A 15,486-nucleotide genomic window follows, 5' to 3' on the forward strand; every position below is an offset into this window, starting at 1 on the left:
ATGGCGGAATGTATGAAAACTCTTGTGTGTTGTGTTTTTGTTCTTCTCTTAAGCTCTTTTGTTTTCGTGAACGAGGCGTGGCTTCACGATGAAAAACATCGTCATGCTATACCAATTAACATGATTTCAAATGAGCTACTCAATGAAGGGCAAAAGGCAAGTGTCCCAAGTCGTGGTGGAGCTGGGCATGGTCCTCTTCCGTCGCCTGCTGGGTTGATCAAGAATGAAGGGAGAAAGGCAAGTGTCCCAAGTCCTGGAGCTGGGCATGGTTCTCCTCCATCGCCTGCTAGGTTGATCAAGAATGAAGGGAGAAAGGCAAGTGTCCCAAGTCCTGGAGCTGGGCATGGTTCTCCTCCATCGCCTGCTAGGTTGATCAAGAATGAAGGGAGAAAGGCAAGTGTCCCAAGTCCTGGAGCTGGGCATGGTTCTCCTCCATCGCCTGCTAGGTTGATCAAGAATGAAGGGAGAAAGGCAAGTGTCCCAAGTCCTGGAGCTGGGCATGGTTCTCCTCCATCGCCTGCTAGGTTGATCAAGAATGAAGGGAGAAAGGCAAGTGTCCCAAGTCCTGGAGCTGGGCATGGATCTCCTCCTTCGCCTGCTAGGTTGATCAAGTATGAAGGGAGAAAGGAAAGTGGTCCAAGTCGTGGTGGAGATGGGCATGGTGCTCCTCCATCGCCTGCTAGGTTGATCAAGAAATTTGTCGGAGTCCTGGTCACAAATGTTTGAATAGAACATGTATGGTGTGGGGCTATTACAATTCATGATCAATAAAAACCTTAATTTTGAAAGTTGAATTTGGATATCTTTTCGTGGACATGCAAAATTTATGGCCAATTATATATTGATATGTGCGGTATGTTTTCCCTTCAATTTTATATTTTTTATAGTATAAAATACTAGTTAATTGATAAAATTAAATATTTCCATATATAATTGAAGTATTTAAGGCAATTCTTGTCAATAAAAGAAGCAAATACCAATGATTTCTGAATTCTAGATCACATCTTGTAATTAAAAAAACAAATATCATACAAAGGTTCAATTAAATCACATTAGATTGACAAAGTCTTTCACCTTACAACTATAATTAATGGTACTTCTCCAACCACTGAATACATAACTCATGACACAACTCAAAACATAAGTGAATAAACAAGCCAAGAGATAAGAAGACGAAAAAGACGCTATTGAAGAGACAAGTGAAACACAAGCAAGAAAGTACTCAAAAAGTGTCAAAAATCATTTTAGTGTAAATCAACTAAGATCCACAGAGTTCAAGGCAAAAATCAAGGCGTTTGTCGTATTAGTGTAAATCAAGAAAGATCCACAGAGTTCAAGGCAAAAATCAAGGCGTTTGTCGTAGAGATAAAGAAATTTTAGCTTTTGATTCGAGAATAAGTCGAAACACCCACTCATTAATGCTATCAAGACACAGATACACCTTGATGGAAGATTAAAGTTCCAACCAATGTTTTGAAATCCAAACCGTTCATCAAACCGAAAATTAAGTGGATTATGAATCACTAGTTCAACGATTGGGTCAATTGTGGTCAGACCAGTGATGTCAAAATAATTATTAATATTTTAAAAATAATATTAAATAATAAATAATATTAATACACTTAACAATCTATCTTTTTTTTTTTTTTAAAAAAAGAACATTCATTGTTTTTTTTTTTTTTTTACATTAATAGTTCAATAGGACATAGAATATAATTTGAATTTGAGAACAAACTAATAAAGATCAAGTATAAGAAATAATAATATACTTTCAGATTTAACGAAAAATCAGATACACTAAATTATCAAAAATCATCTAACCGAAATAGCAAAATTGAACTCACACTACAAAAAAAAGGCGGGATTTGGCACGGTCAGAGCCCCAGTTCCAAACCCCGTTCCTAGTTTTGGAACGGTTGAGGAATGAATATAAAAGATGATGTCAGGTGGAATATTTTTTTGAGTTATGAATTTGGCACGCCAAAATCGTCCCAAGTTGAGTTACAAACTAATAGTTACTAGACCGGTTCCACATTCCGTGCCAAATTGGTGACGAAACATCATTGGAACTCAATTTAGAATACTATATTAGATGTAGGAACGGACATAATCAAACCGTTCCTATACACGCTGCATAATGTGTTTCAAAATTGATAGTTCGAAAAATATATTCCTAAATGAGGTACAATTTGGAACGGCTCCTTTAAATTATTTTCCTTGTGTTACTAAGTCCATTCCAAATAATCTTTAACTGCTACATTTCGAAGGCTACATAACAACTACTTTTTTGACGGCTACTTATGTGTTTCTATGCCCGTTCTAATTTTTTCTATATATATATGTGTTCTTCTCTTTCCATTTAATCTCACTATCTTCTTCATTGTTTATTATTCTTTCTCTAATTAGAAAATTAAGTTTGAAAGTTATAATTCTATAACTTTAAAAATTAAGTTTGAACTTGACTATCGACATTATTTTTTGCTGCTTCTCTTGATGATCTCTTACATAATTTCTTCTCGACCATTGGTAATTCCTCATCAACTCTGACCATAGTTTCATTTTATTGGATAACATTAATTATGAAAATGGGACCACACCAAGTACGGAAAGAGGACTGGTACGTGACTTGGCCAAAATCTCAAAAATAATATAAACTTGTGTTACTACTTTAGAAAAATATTTATCTACAAATTTAATAATTCAATGTTACCTGTAACAACTGATATGCCAGGACAACACTGCCAATTTAATTTCGTGATTTTTGAACAATTGAGTGTATACATACTATTTGTGTTTGTTTCATTTCTCACATCAAATTTCAGTTGATTTGCACTTACAAAAATTTTATATTCTCATACATAGAACATTTTCCCATATTAAAGATTGGACGTTGGACAATAATCGAATATGGTGGACCATATATGTATTCTAAATTATATGTCCCTTGAACATTGTAATATAGATAGAGCTTATGTTGCTTTTTTGCTTTTGAATAGGTAAAATGCAACCCAGCATATGGAATAAAGCATGTCATTCAAACTATGAAGGGCCATAGAGGGTATGGCATACAATACCAAAAGGTATGGTACAGTTTGAAGATGGCCCGTGAAGTTGTTTATGACACATGAGAGAGCTTATTTCAAAAGCTACCTAAATACATGGGAGCTCTCTAAATATATAATGCAGGAACTATTATTGAATGGGAACACAAAGCCTTCTAGCAGTCAGCTGGTGCACATATGTGATAGGATACGTCTTATGGGCGTTCAAATCATGTATCATAGGGTTTCAATTCTATCGCAGAATTAGTATTGTAGATGAGACCTATTTATACATAAAGGACAAGCACAAAATATTGCAGTTGCCATAGATGGGAATCAACAGGGGCTTCCTCTCGCATTTGCAATTGTCAATGAAAAATCCTATTCATCTTGGAAATGGTTTCTTCAACAATTGAGCAGACATGTTATAAAAGGGCGATGTGGGATGTGCCTTGTTTCTGACATCACCCCGGTATTATTAAATTAGTACGCGAAAGTTTGGACATTATGCTACCTCATGGAGTGCACCAGTATTGCTTGAGGAATGTGTGTTTTAATTTAAACAGTTGTTACAAAAATATAGTATTAAAGGATCTTTGTTGGAGAGCTGGCTTTGAATACCAAATCAGAAAGTTCAATAGAATTATGAAAGAGAGTAAGAGTTGCAAACTTATGCGTTTGAATTCTTAGACCAAATTAACAAGAAAAAATGGACAGCTTCTCATAATAGTGGATGATAATGCGGTATTTTTACGACTAACATGTCAAAATGCATCAATGGAGTTTTAAAATGGACTCGCCGCCTGCCAGTGACAACAATAGTTGAAATAACGCTTAGACATTCTATCCGTTATTTTCATGAGAGGGAGGCGAAGAGTCGTGTAATGTTGAACAACAACCAACTCTGGACGGATTCTCCATGCAAGATATTCACACGTTGACAACAAAAATCTATTGAGCATACGGTCACAAAATACCATCACTTTCAACAGTCCGCCTCGGTCGTTACAAAACGCTAGTTTGGACATGGACTCAACACCTATGTTGTCAAAATTGCCGACTGAGAATGTTCATGCGGCAAGTGTACTTAATTTGGCATCCCTTGCTCTCACGCTCAGAAAGTATGCGTTGCATACAATATTAATGTTGCATCAATGGTTAAGAATTATTATGATCTGATGGCTTACAGAAATACATATTTTACATCTTTTGAACCTTTGCAGTTGGAAGATTATTAGAATTTTTCGGAATTTGAGTTGATCCACGACACTATTATTCATATCTCTACACGTTCTGGTCGAAATCAAATATCATGTATTTAGAACGAGATTGATTGATCGCAAACGAAAGAGGAGATTTTTCAAAACAATCAAATGTGCCAATACGGAATTGTCCATGATAATTGTATTTTTTTATATTTCCATAAAAAAAATTGTAACTATTACATTTGTATAAGTAAGTGTATTTTTTTAATTAATAAAATTTTAACATTATGATTTATTGTAATTTACTATTTTAAAAAAAAATATATTTTTCATGTCGAGTCGTGGACGCAATTTTGTTACCATATTTATATAAATATTAACTTTATATTTTTTATATGAAATAAATAATTAAGCCGCATCACGAAGGTGTTTCTATTTTTTTGTCTAAAATACTTTTTTAGCTGTTTCAAAAGTAGAAATCAACATTCCAAACATTTTAAAAATACTTTTCAAAAATATAAGTTAAAAAGATATTTTTTAAAATGCTTGCAAACACTTCCATAAATTCATGAGGTGTGGTCAGCATAGAAGTAAATGAGACAAAAACCGTTGAGGAGTGTGAACTGTATTTTCAAGGGCTTTATTTTGGCCCCCATGGTCTTGTTTTCCCCAGCCTGAAAGATGTGCCATAAATGGTTCTACATCAAAAAGTTAGAAACCTCCGATAATTAATAAAAATTTGGTTACTCCAAAATATCGTACTGAATACAGGTAAATTACTATAATAATTCGTTTCATTTCGATTTAAAATTGAAGTAAGCGAGATTTAAGAAAAAAAAAAATATATCTTACTATGTCAAAATTTCAAATTCATCTGTAATAATAAACATTTATAAAAACAAATGAATCATTTATAATTCAATACAAATTCCAAATATCATTACAATTTCAATGGGTTTAATGCAATTTACCCCTTTGATATTGTAAATAAGTAAATTACCTCTTTATAAAAAAATAATAGCAATTTACCTCTTTTTGTTTTTAAAATGAAACAATTTACTTCTCTATCTAAGTAGGTACATTGCTTCTTTTTTAAAATCATAGAGGTTAAATTGTTGCATTTTTAAAAACACAAGGAGGTAAATTTCTATTTTTTATCTATAAAATAACTAACTTATTCAATATTTCAAAATTTATATTACTTATTATTTTTTCTGTCTTTCTTTACACTACAAGAAAACAGGGTATCAGAGACCAAAATTTAGAGACGAAACAAAATCCGTCTTTATCAGAGACGGATTTAGAGACGGAATTCTTATTTATGATAAATTATTAATAACTTTTGTTTTAGAGACGGATTTAGAGTTATTAATCCTAAAATAAAAGTTATTAATAATTTATCATAAAATAAAATTATAAATCCGTCTCTAAAATAAAAGTTATTAATAATTTATCATAAATAAAAATTCCGTCTCTAAATCCGTCTCTGATAAAGACGGATTTTGTTCCGTCTCTAAATTTTGGTCTCTGATACCCTGTTTTTTTCTAGTGGCCAAAGTAAAAGCATGTTTATACATACGTACTTTTATTGGAGTTATATTAATTTGACTTCACAATTTAATATAAAATACAATTTTATTAATTAATCCAAACGTATTCTCATTTTAAATGAAAATCTTTACAAGATTGAAAATACATGTTTTTCACTTAAAATTAAAAATAAAAACACAAACGAAAGAAAAGTTGTTCCATCTTTCTCAAACCCATAACTTTTTAATATGTATGCACAAAAATTCTAATATATGAAAAATTCTTGTTTATCCTTCCTTTTTATTAATCTTTTTTTTTTTTTTTGAGTTGAAAAGTACTATAAGAATTTATATATCAAAGTCTTTTTCCTATGGAGGATTTCTAATTTCATCATGTACTTAAATGTGAAAATTTTACAATTTTGGTCCATAACTAGAGAAGTGGAATTTTAGTCTTGTTAACATTAATTTGACAATTGAACTCTACAAGTTTAAAAAATTGTCACTCTAATATTAAAATTTGCCCAAAATTGCAAATCTGGCCTGTAATTTGGCATTGTCGGTAGTATCTAGTGAAACCCTAGATGTATGAGAATTATTTCAATTACAGGTATCTTGATTTAGAAATGAATAAGGAAAAAGAATTATTTTAGTCCGCTAAGTATGTCTAATTTTAATTTTAGTCCGATAACTATGTCCATTTTTGTTTAGGTCCAGTAACTTATGAAATTGCTTACTTTTAGTCATTTGGCAGATTTTTGGATAATTTTACCCCTATGAGTGCATATGGACTAAAACTGTCTTTCAAAAGTTGCATAGGGGTAAAAATTGTCCAAAAATCTACCAGAGAACTAAAAGTAAGCAATTTCGTAAGTTACTAAACATAAAAAAAAATGGGCATAGTTATCGAAATAAAATTAAAATTAAGCATATTGAGCGGATTAAAATAATACTTTTCGCAATGAATAATAAAGAAAATACAAGCTACACACAAGCCAGTGTTTAGAGGGTTTCTTAAATACTTAGAGAACAACATCAACGGATTGAATTGTTTGAAAGACTTAATTAAGGTCAATCCCTCCAACATTTTAGGAAACGAGCAAAGTATTTTGTTTCTATCATCATGATAGAAAAAAGAAATTCAGGCATCGAATAATGTCATCTGACTTAAGTATGTAATTAATTAAGAATAAATTACAATGGGCTTTTTTGAAATTTGTTATAATTATAAGTATTTTTCTCGTTATTTAAAAAATTATAAATACCATTGAAATTACAAATACTCCTGAAATTACAAATACGTGATTAATTTATTAAAAAATATTTTTAAATATTAAAATTATTAATTTATTAGGTACGATAAACTTTAAAATGAATAGCATTAGAATAGTACATAAAATACTAATATAAACTTCAAAACTAAATATATATAAATATATATAAAAGAATAAATATCATTATATTAATATAATGTATTAGTTTATGTATATTATTTTTATCTATAATATATTTTAAAACTTGAAAAATTATTTATTATATGCATATAGGAACAATGTGCCACAATGGCTAGTATATATATATATGGATTCAGAATTACAGAATTTACTGTTTCACGCATTTCTCTTGGATTAGATTCCTAACATGCATAGGAGTAAAGGAAGTTAAATCTACGCACTTAATTATAATTACTAGTTGAATTAGGTTTCCTTATAGTACAAGAATTCAAATTACTTCAAATACTTATTTACAGACACTGCTTTGAATCGGCAGTGCAAATTCAGTTGTAAATTATACTGTGAAAACATAATTACACCATGAAGAAGCGTCGGTACTACGACAAAATCTTCCTATGCTCTTTGTTCTTGATTCTGCTTTGGGGTTACCTCTATTCTAGTACAAATCCAAAACACCAGTTATTTCCTGAAAACCTAGACGACGACAACATAAATATCTTCATATTAGCGGGACAAAGCAATATGGCTGGGAGAGGGGGGGTGATGTACCAAGTATGGGATGAACTTGTCCCTCCCGATTGCTCGTCCGACCACAGAATTCTCCGACTGAACGAAAATTCCGAGTTGGAAGTGGCGAAAGAGCCCCTCCATGCCGGAATTGATGTAAACAAGACTTGTGGGATCGGTCCAGGGATGGCGTTTGCCAATGCCATATTGAGAAGAGTTCCAAATTTTGGGACTATAGTTTTGGTGCCTTGTGCTGCCGGAGGAACAAGCATTAGAGAGTGGTCAAGGCGCAACAGTGTCCTGAGAAGCAGGATGATTGCGAGAGCTCGTGAAGCTCTTAGGTATGGTGGAAAGATTCGTGCGATTTTGTGGTATCAAGGGGAAAAAGATACAGAGACTGAAGAAGCTATTAATCTGTATCCAGGAGAATATCGGCTGTTTATTGATAGTCTGTACCAAGAGCTGATTCATCCTCAGGTTCCTTTCATTCAGGTACGTAATCATTCATACAACAAGTGTAATTTTGATTGATTGACTAGGTGAAATCAGGTTGAGGCCTAATATTATTAGCTTGGCATATATATATATATCCAAAATGGAATATACGATACAAATTTAATATATTGATATATATATATATACACACACACATACAAACTGATTAATATTTCTTTAATTGTGTGTGGAAATATGTAAAGGTAGCGTTAGCATCGGGTCAAGGAGATCCGAAGTGGCTTGAGAGTGTTAGAGCAACACAACTCGGAATGGAGGATATGATAACAGTTGATGGAATGGGGCTGCCTCTGCAACCAGATGGGCTGCACCTTACCGCAAAAGCTCAGGTCCTCCTTGGAAATATGTTGGCTGATGCATTCTTCAACAGCCACACTAGAGTTTGAATTGATATTGCACAGTGTAATATATAGTACCAAAATGTACAGTAGTTCGGACACTTTCAGCATATTTTCATACAATGATTTTACGGAAAAATTGCATTTCTTAACCTATAGGGTAGAGGTATGTGAATCTCATCCTACTCTTACTTTTTGAAAAGGTACAAAAAATCAAAAAGGGTCGGCAGGCTTAGTCCCATAGACTTATATACGCTAGCTTTTTGACTAGGCTTGTCAGGAGAGAAAATCGGGGAAAATTGTATAATATCCCTTGTGTTATAGGAAAATTATTAAAATTTATATGTGTCAAACTAAATAGTCAAAAAAGATCTCCTATAATTATAAACCCTGTAAAAAACAAACCCTCTCTATTAAAAAAATTAGAGAGTTGCCTGCATGGGTGATCCAGGTGGAAAAGTGATGAGCTCTCTTGCGGTTGCTAAGGCCGAGCTTGTTGGAGGTTACCTAGATATATATGGTTCTTGAGAAAAGAGAAGCTCGTTAGGCTAGTTGGGAGTACTCCAACTAAGACCCTCCGATGCCTAAGTCAATTCAAGTTCGAGATGGCCGTAACAAATCTAAGCTTTAAATGTGATCGAAACTAGAAATGTGTCTTACCATAAACGCGGTGGAATAGTCAGATCTATAAGCCCAAATGTCCGTACGAGCCTAGTCCACGCAGCCACATTTCAAATTGTGAGCTACCAGAGAGCCAATAGTTCAGATTTCGGGCAACCAGCGTTGGGTCTAATAGATTTGGTTCGGGTCAAATGACCCGCTCCGGGAAAAATGCGTGGATCCTAGGGTTTTATGCCATTTTAACCATATATGCATTTCCTCAATAAATTCTATATACTCCCATCATTGCTCCTCCACTTATTCTAGTATTAGATTATTACACTAGGAGAAGTTGAACAGTTACCTACTGAACATTTCATCTCCCGCCATTCGATCTTGCCAACGTGTAACCATCTCAGACCAGCTCGCCTTTTCATGTCTAGCGCTTATAAATAAAGAGTTCATTTGACTGACTTGACCATCTCACACGTTTTCAACCTTCAATCTGCTCTATCTAGAAGCAACCTCCCGTGAGTTCGATCTCCCTCAAGGTACTTGCTCTTTCCAAATTGCCAGTTCTTCTAATTAGGACTCGAGTTCCAATTCTTCCTCCTCGGGGTATTCTACAACCTCATCACAACAATCTAAATATTTAGACATGGGTATGTCTAGGGTTCCTCCTCCCTTAGTGAAAACATACCTAGTCCTTCTCATTCAATCACCCCTCCAACTAGGGTTATAGGCGTTCAACCTTCAGTAAAATTAGTGGATCTCGACGACTTTCCTATTCATATTAGGTATGATGACCAAAAATTAGTGGATCACCCCTCCAACTAGGGTTATAGGCGTTCAACCTTCAGTAAAATTAGTGGATCTCGACGACTTTCCTATTCATATTAGGTATTAGGTTATGATGACCAAAAATTCTTGGTCAATATAGTTAGTATTTTAAAAAATTCATGTTTATCAATTAATATAGAAATACTTCATCCCTCCTGATTATGAAGTTTACTCCCCCAATCTTTCGACAGAATGCACCATTGTCCTGCAGCTTTTTGTCATTTTTCAATCTTGTACTCCTATAAATAATATTCTTCGAGGTCTAGATATCTGCTCTATGCAACTTTGTCCAAACTTAATAAGCCATATTCTTCTTTTTATCATAATAATGTAATACCTGAATCTAGAACCCCACTTTGAAAATTTTTGTTTTTTGTACTCATTCACCACCCGTAAGGGAAAAAGAGAAGCTCGTTAGGCTAGCCAAGAGGCCCATCAACTAAATCGTTCCAATGCCTAAGTTAGTTCAAATTTGAGATGATCATAAGCGATCTAAGCTTTAAATGTTATCGAAACTGGAGTAAATATATCTTACCATAAATGAGTGGAATAGTCATATTTATAAGCCCATATTACCGCATGAGCCTGTTCCACGTGGCAGCATCTCACGCTATGAGCTACGGGAGAGTCAATAGTTCATATTATGGGCCACCAGGGTGGGTCGGATCGAGTCGATCGAGTCGGGTCAGGTCAAATGGCCCACTTTGGGAAAAATGCCCGAATCCTGGGATTTTATGCCATTTTAACCATATATAGGGGGTAGTTTTGGCATTTCCTCAATAAATACGATGTATCACCATGAAGGGGCTAGAAATGCGAGTAGAATAGCAATTTGACCTATTTTCAGCCTTTGACCACTTTGACGGACAAATTACGCCTATTTATGCAATTATCCCCTCTCTATTTTTTTTTTGTTAATTCTTTACATTTTCCATATTTTACTAACAAAAATATGATAAATACTAAACAATTAATATTCATCAATATTTATATGTAAAATAATATTGTTACATAAAATTAAACTATTATAAATATTTTACATATGAAAATATCATAATTTTAGAATTATTTTGATATTTATAAGTTTCTGAAATCAAGTACATGATTTTATTTCGAAATACTGTTAGTTTTTTCTTTTGTGTAGAATATATTTTGTAATTATATTATTTATATAAAAAAATTAACATTTTAATAGAATTATTTTTAAGTTTAAAAAATAAATAATTAATTTAATTATTATATTAAGATTTACAAAATTTAAAAAAAAAAAGACAATGAATAAAAGAAAAATAGCGTTGTCTTCCCCAAATCTACGCTTCCATGTCTAACTGTCAGTATTTGCTTTCGCCTCCGCCTATCTGAGGCTGCCTCCCATCTCCCTACCTCTCCCAATTAGGGGTGGGAGTCCAGGTCGGGTTAATAGAGTCCCGACCCGACCCGATCGGATACGGATAAAACGATTCGAGTTGTTTGAATTTTTATAGCAGGTTTTCATATTCCAGCCAATTTTCCCATTGTGGCTACCGCCATGCCGACCAAAAGCCACTATCGCCGACCAATTCTCCCTCTCTGTCATAGTTCTAGCTCGGTCGCCCCTCAGCTTCAGTGATGATGTTGAATTAAGTGAGATGGCAAGGAAAATGAAAGCAAAATATGACAAGTATTGGGGATCAATTGAAAAGATGAATATGATTTTGTATTATGGTGTGATTCTTGATCCACGTCATAAGTTGGGATTTGCCGTATTATCCTTTGACAAATCATATGGTGGTATTGAAAAATGTGATGCAATGGAAGAGAGTAAGGGATGGTCTTCATGAGTTATTTACTGATTATAAGTTAAGATATGGACACACTCTTCAAGGAACTTTAGAAAGCATGGGTTCATCATCTAGTCGTGTTTTTTCATATTTTTTCTCATCAAAGGAAATGTTTATGCCTGATAAGAGAACGAGACTCGTAAGTTTTCTTTACACCAAGGGTACATGATGTACATGACAGGGGAAAAGATCATGTGAAGTCAAAGTTAGAAAAGTATCTGAGTGAGGATGTCAAAGAATATAGAAAAAAGTTTGATATATTAAAATGGTGGGAAGTGATTACTCAGAGATTTCAATTCTCTCAAAGATGGTTCGACATATTGGCAGTTCCCTCCTTCAGTGTTGCTTCAGAGGCTGCATTTAGCACTGGTGGTCGTGTTCCTGATGCATTTAGGAGCTCATTATCTTCTAAAATTGTTCAAGCCATTATTCTGCTTAAGATTGATCTGCAAAGATTCCAAGTCAAAAAGTATAGAAGAAGATTTAGTGAAAGTGAAATATTTGAGCAAGATACTTTTTATTTTTTCTTTTGCTTTGTTTGGTATTAAATTCTATATACTTTTATTTATATTAATCTCAAGAATAAAAGTAAATAGTAGAAGGATTTTCTCTCATATTACTTACCAAAACAAGTAAGTTGGACAACATGCTAAAGGACTTAGGTAGTAGTTGGTTCAAAGAGACTGGCAGCTACATCTGAATAAAACTCAAGTATGGAAAAATGTAACCCAGTTTCTAAAAATTTGGGTGAGCATCAACAACAGGGGCCTAAATCACGAAATCATCTGGTATTTCGTACTTTTCCCTAACACTCACCACCTCAACATTAGAGAAACGAGAGTGATAAACCCTAAGGAATTCTATTCCATCAGCATCCAACCTATCTTCTACCTTCTTCCTCTCCCTTTCCTCCCCATGGTTCCCCTCACCTTCCTTGCTCACACCTCCACAGTGTGAGGTGGAGCCAAACACGATAGGATTCTCCCTTTCTTTCCCAGAGGATCCTACCAGATCTACCATCACCTCCTCAACCGCCTTCTTATCAATACTTCGAATAGACATGTTTTCTTCAAAAGAAAGGAAGAAAAAATAAAGAGAGGGCAAAAGGAAGGAAAGTTGGAGCTCTAGGAGAAAATTCGAAAAACCTACAACAAAAACAAAGAAGTTAGTTGTGACATTTGCCAAAAAAATGGAGAAGGATGAGAGAAAGGAAGTGTGACATAAACCACGAGCCAACCTACCATAATTAGGATAGAAGAGAAGTCCCATCCGCAGTGAACTCGGCTCCTCTCTCTCCTACTTGTCGTCTCTTTGTGAATCAGCGAGCTAGTGCCCCTTGCAACGACAAGTCTATCCCATCACTTTATTTATTGCAATTATCACTTATCTTTTGTAGATAGGAAGGATCCCCCCAAATTTGCCTACACGTGTAATGCTGATTCCCTACATGACACCCCTCCATCAACACAACAAGGTGAGCACAGGCAGACCAACATGATCTTCCCTGCTAAACCAGCACGAATGAAAAAAATCTTCTTCAGGTAGATCTTTTGTAGAAATATTTCTTTCTACTCGAGCAATCGAACACCAAATCTTTCACTTTTAGAGTGGCGTGGAGTAATGATGCCCTCTCAAATATTTTTTCTCAAGCCCAAAGAAAAGGAGCTAGGCCCCTACCGTGCAGCCCAGCATGCCTGATTTTGCTGGCCCACTGAGCAATCTTGCGGGCCTGACCCTGCTGGCACATGTGTAAGCCCTAGCCACTTTATTTCTACTAACTTGATAGGTACAAAAATGAGCTCAATCTAGCAAGATGACTTAGCATACAATAGGGATGACACTTCACGCGTACTTATAACATTATAAGATACATCATACCAAAAAATTAGCAACAAAAGCTTCCTAAATCGTCACTGGTTGGCCTGGTTGCAGCAAGTAAATGGAACCTGCTGAAATTAGGATGACTAGCAAAATAGATTCAAATAGTGATCATTTTTTCAAGATAAGTCCAAATCGCAATCTTTTTTTTTTCTTTTTTTTTTTATTACTTAGCTAATTCCTATAGCTTTCTACACTACAAAAAAATTATTTTATTGAAACGGCTTTTATAACGACTTTTTTATTTGTAACAACTTCTGTAACGGAAAGGCCTACCGTGGCTAAACGAGGCGTTACAAAATATTTGTCACTGCTTTACAAAAAGCTGTGCAATTTGTAACGCTCATTGGAACAACATCTAATGGCCATCACAAACTTGGTGACATGAAAAATGGAAAATGAAGAAAAGAACCAAATTGGAAATTCGGACAAGACTCAAACTCGATTTTTGGCAAGAATTTGAAGCTGCTTGGACTACCTTTTGATGAATGAGGAGTTTAACTAGGATTATAATTTTATTTCCATTACTCTTTTAGTTCAATTAGGAATCTACCTTTAATCCTAGTAGAATTAGGTATCTAGTTAATATATATATGTGATGTAATTCACTTTAAGAGTCAACTTTTGATCTCTTGAGAATTCAGACCTTGAATTCTCGTCTCTCTATTTCTGTACATTTTTATGACATTTTCTTACTTTGCTTTTCATGCGTTTTTTCATGAGCATGTCTAGTTAATTCTCTTATTCTGGTTGAAGACTTAGTAATTGCTTAAATCCAACAAGTTGTGAGATCTAATTTATGCTTTCTACTTTTAATCATATTGGTATTTGTGTTGTTCTCTGTGCTTTTATTACAAATAATCTGATTTATGAATAATAGGTATCGTTATTCATTGTCAAGAATATTTGTCTAGCTAATTGAACTTGCAAATCCGTAATTGTTTGTTTAGTTGAATAACTAGTGGTAACATAGCATAATTGATTATGTAGAAGTTTTCGTTTATGTTGTGGGCAATGCACAATCTAACTTAAATAAATCCTCGTAGGAATTTATTGGTTAGAATTGGGCCTTTCTAGTTCTTAATACTGTCGGTAAATTAAATCTTGAGGACGTTCCCAAGGTTGTTTACTGATTAGCTATTTAGTTAACGGACGTTTAAGGTAAGGAAAGGTGGGGTTGTACCAATGACCATAACCAATTTATCTAACATGAATAATTGTTATCTTTGCATCTATGATCGACCGTGGAAGTAAGCAGATCCTGTCTTTAACTGAAATACTTTTCTCTTATATTTACCTCTTCTCTTTTTATTAGCCATTTATCTTAATTTAGATTTTATTTTTATTCGTCTTGACAATCAAAAACCCCCTAATTTTTTTTTATTTTTGAAGAAATTAATTTAAAACCAATCTATATGGATTCGACCATACTCACACTTCTACAAAAGTGTTCGTAAGATTATTTGGTGGATTCGACACCCATCAGGCCATACGGCCATTACAAAAGATTCGTTAGAAATCCTGCCATTTTTTATAGTGCTAATGGTGTATTTTTACTCTCCAACAACCTATTAATAGAGGCCCTTGTGCAGTCACACTGGCAACAAGTATCCTTTACACTCACTCTCATTTCTCTCTCAATTGTCAACTACCTTTTACCATACCTTTGCACTTCTCATGATTTTTATCATTTTCTCATCATATTCGACCATTATTCTCACAATTTTTTAATTTTTTCGTTTATTTATTCAGTCAAATAAA

General features: G+C 34.0%; 2 protein-coding genes across 2 annotated transcripts; both read left to right on the forward strand.

The window, feature by feature from the left end:
• On the forward strand, positions 1–726 carry LOC105155552 (skin secretory protein xP2-like). The gene has a single exon (XM_011071444.1). The coding sequence runs from the start codon at positions 1–3 to the stop codon at positions 724–726; it is 726 nt and encodes a 241-aa protein (XP_011069746.1).
• LOC105155554 (probable carbohydrate esterase At4g34215) lies at positions 7,752–8,635 on the forward strand. The gene is made up of 2 exons (XM_011071445.1): positions 7,752–8,228; positions 8,435–8,635. Exons 1-2 carry the CDS (start codon positions 7,752–7,754, stop codon positions 8,633–8,635), a joined length of 678 nt encoding a protein of 225 aa, XP_011069747.1.

The sequence above is a fragment of the Sesamum indicum genome, linkage group LG2 (assembly GCF_000512975.1).
Source record: "Sesamum indicum cultivar Zhongzhi No. 13 linkage group LG2, S_indicum_v1.0, whole genome shotgun sequence".
Taxonomy (NCBI): domain Eukaryota; kingdom Viridiplantae; phylum Streptophyta; class Magnoliopsida; order Lamiales; family Pedaliaceae; genus Sesamum; species Sesamum indicum.

Coding starts and splice junctions, on each gene's coding strand:
- LOC105155554 (XM_011071445.1), top strand. CDS start 7,752: ATGGCTGGGAGAGGGGGGGTGATGTACCAAGTATGGGATGAACTTGTC. Junction 8,229..8,434: donor CTCAGGTTCCTTTCATTCAG/GTACGTAATCAT, acceptor AAATATGTAAAG/GTAGCGTTAGCATCGGGTCA.
- LOC105155552 (XM_011071444.1), top strand. CDS start 1: ATGGCGGAATGTATGAAAACTCTTGTGTGTTGTGTTTTTGTTCTTCTC.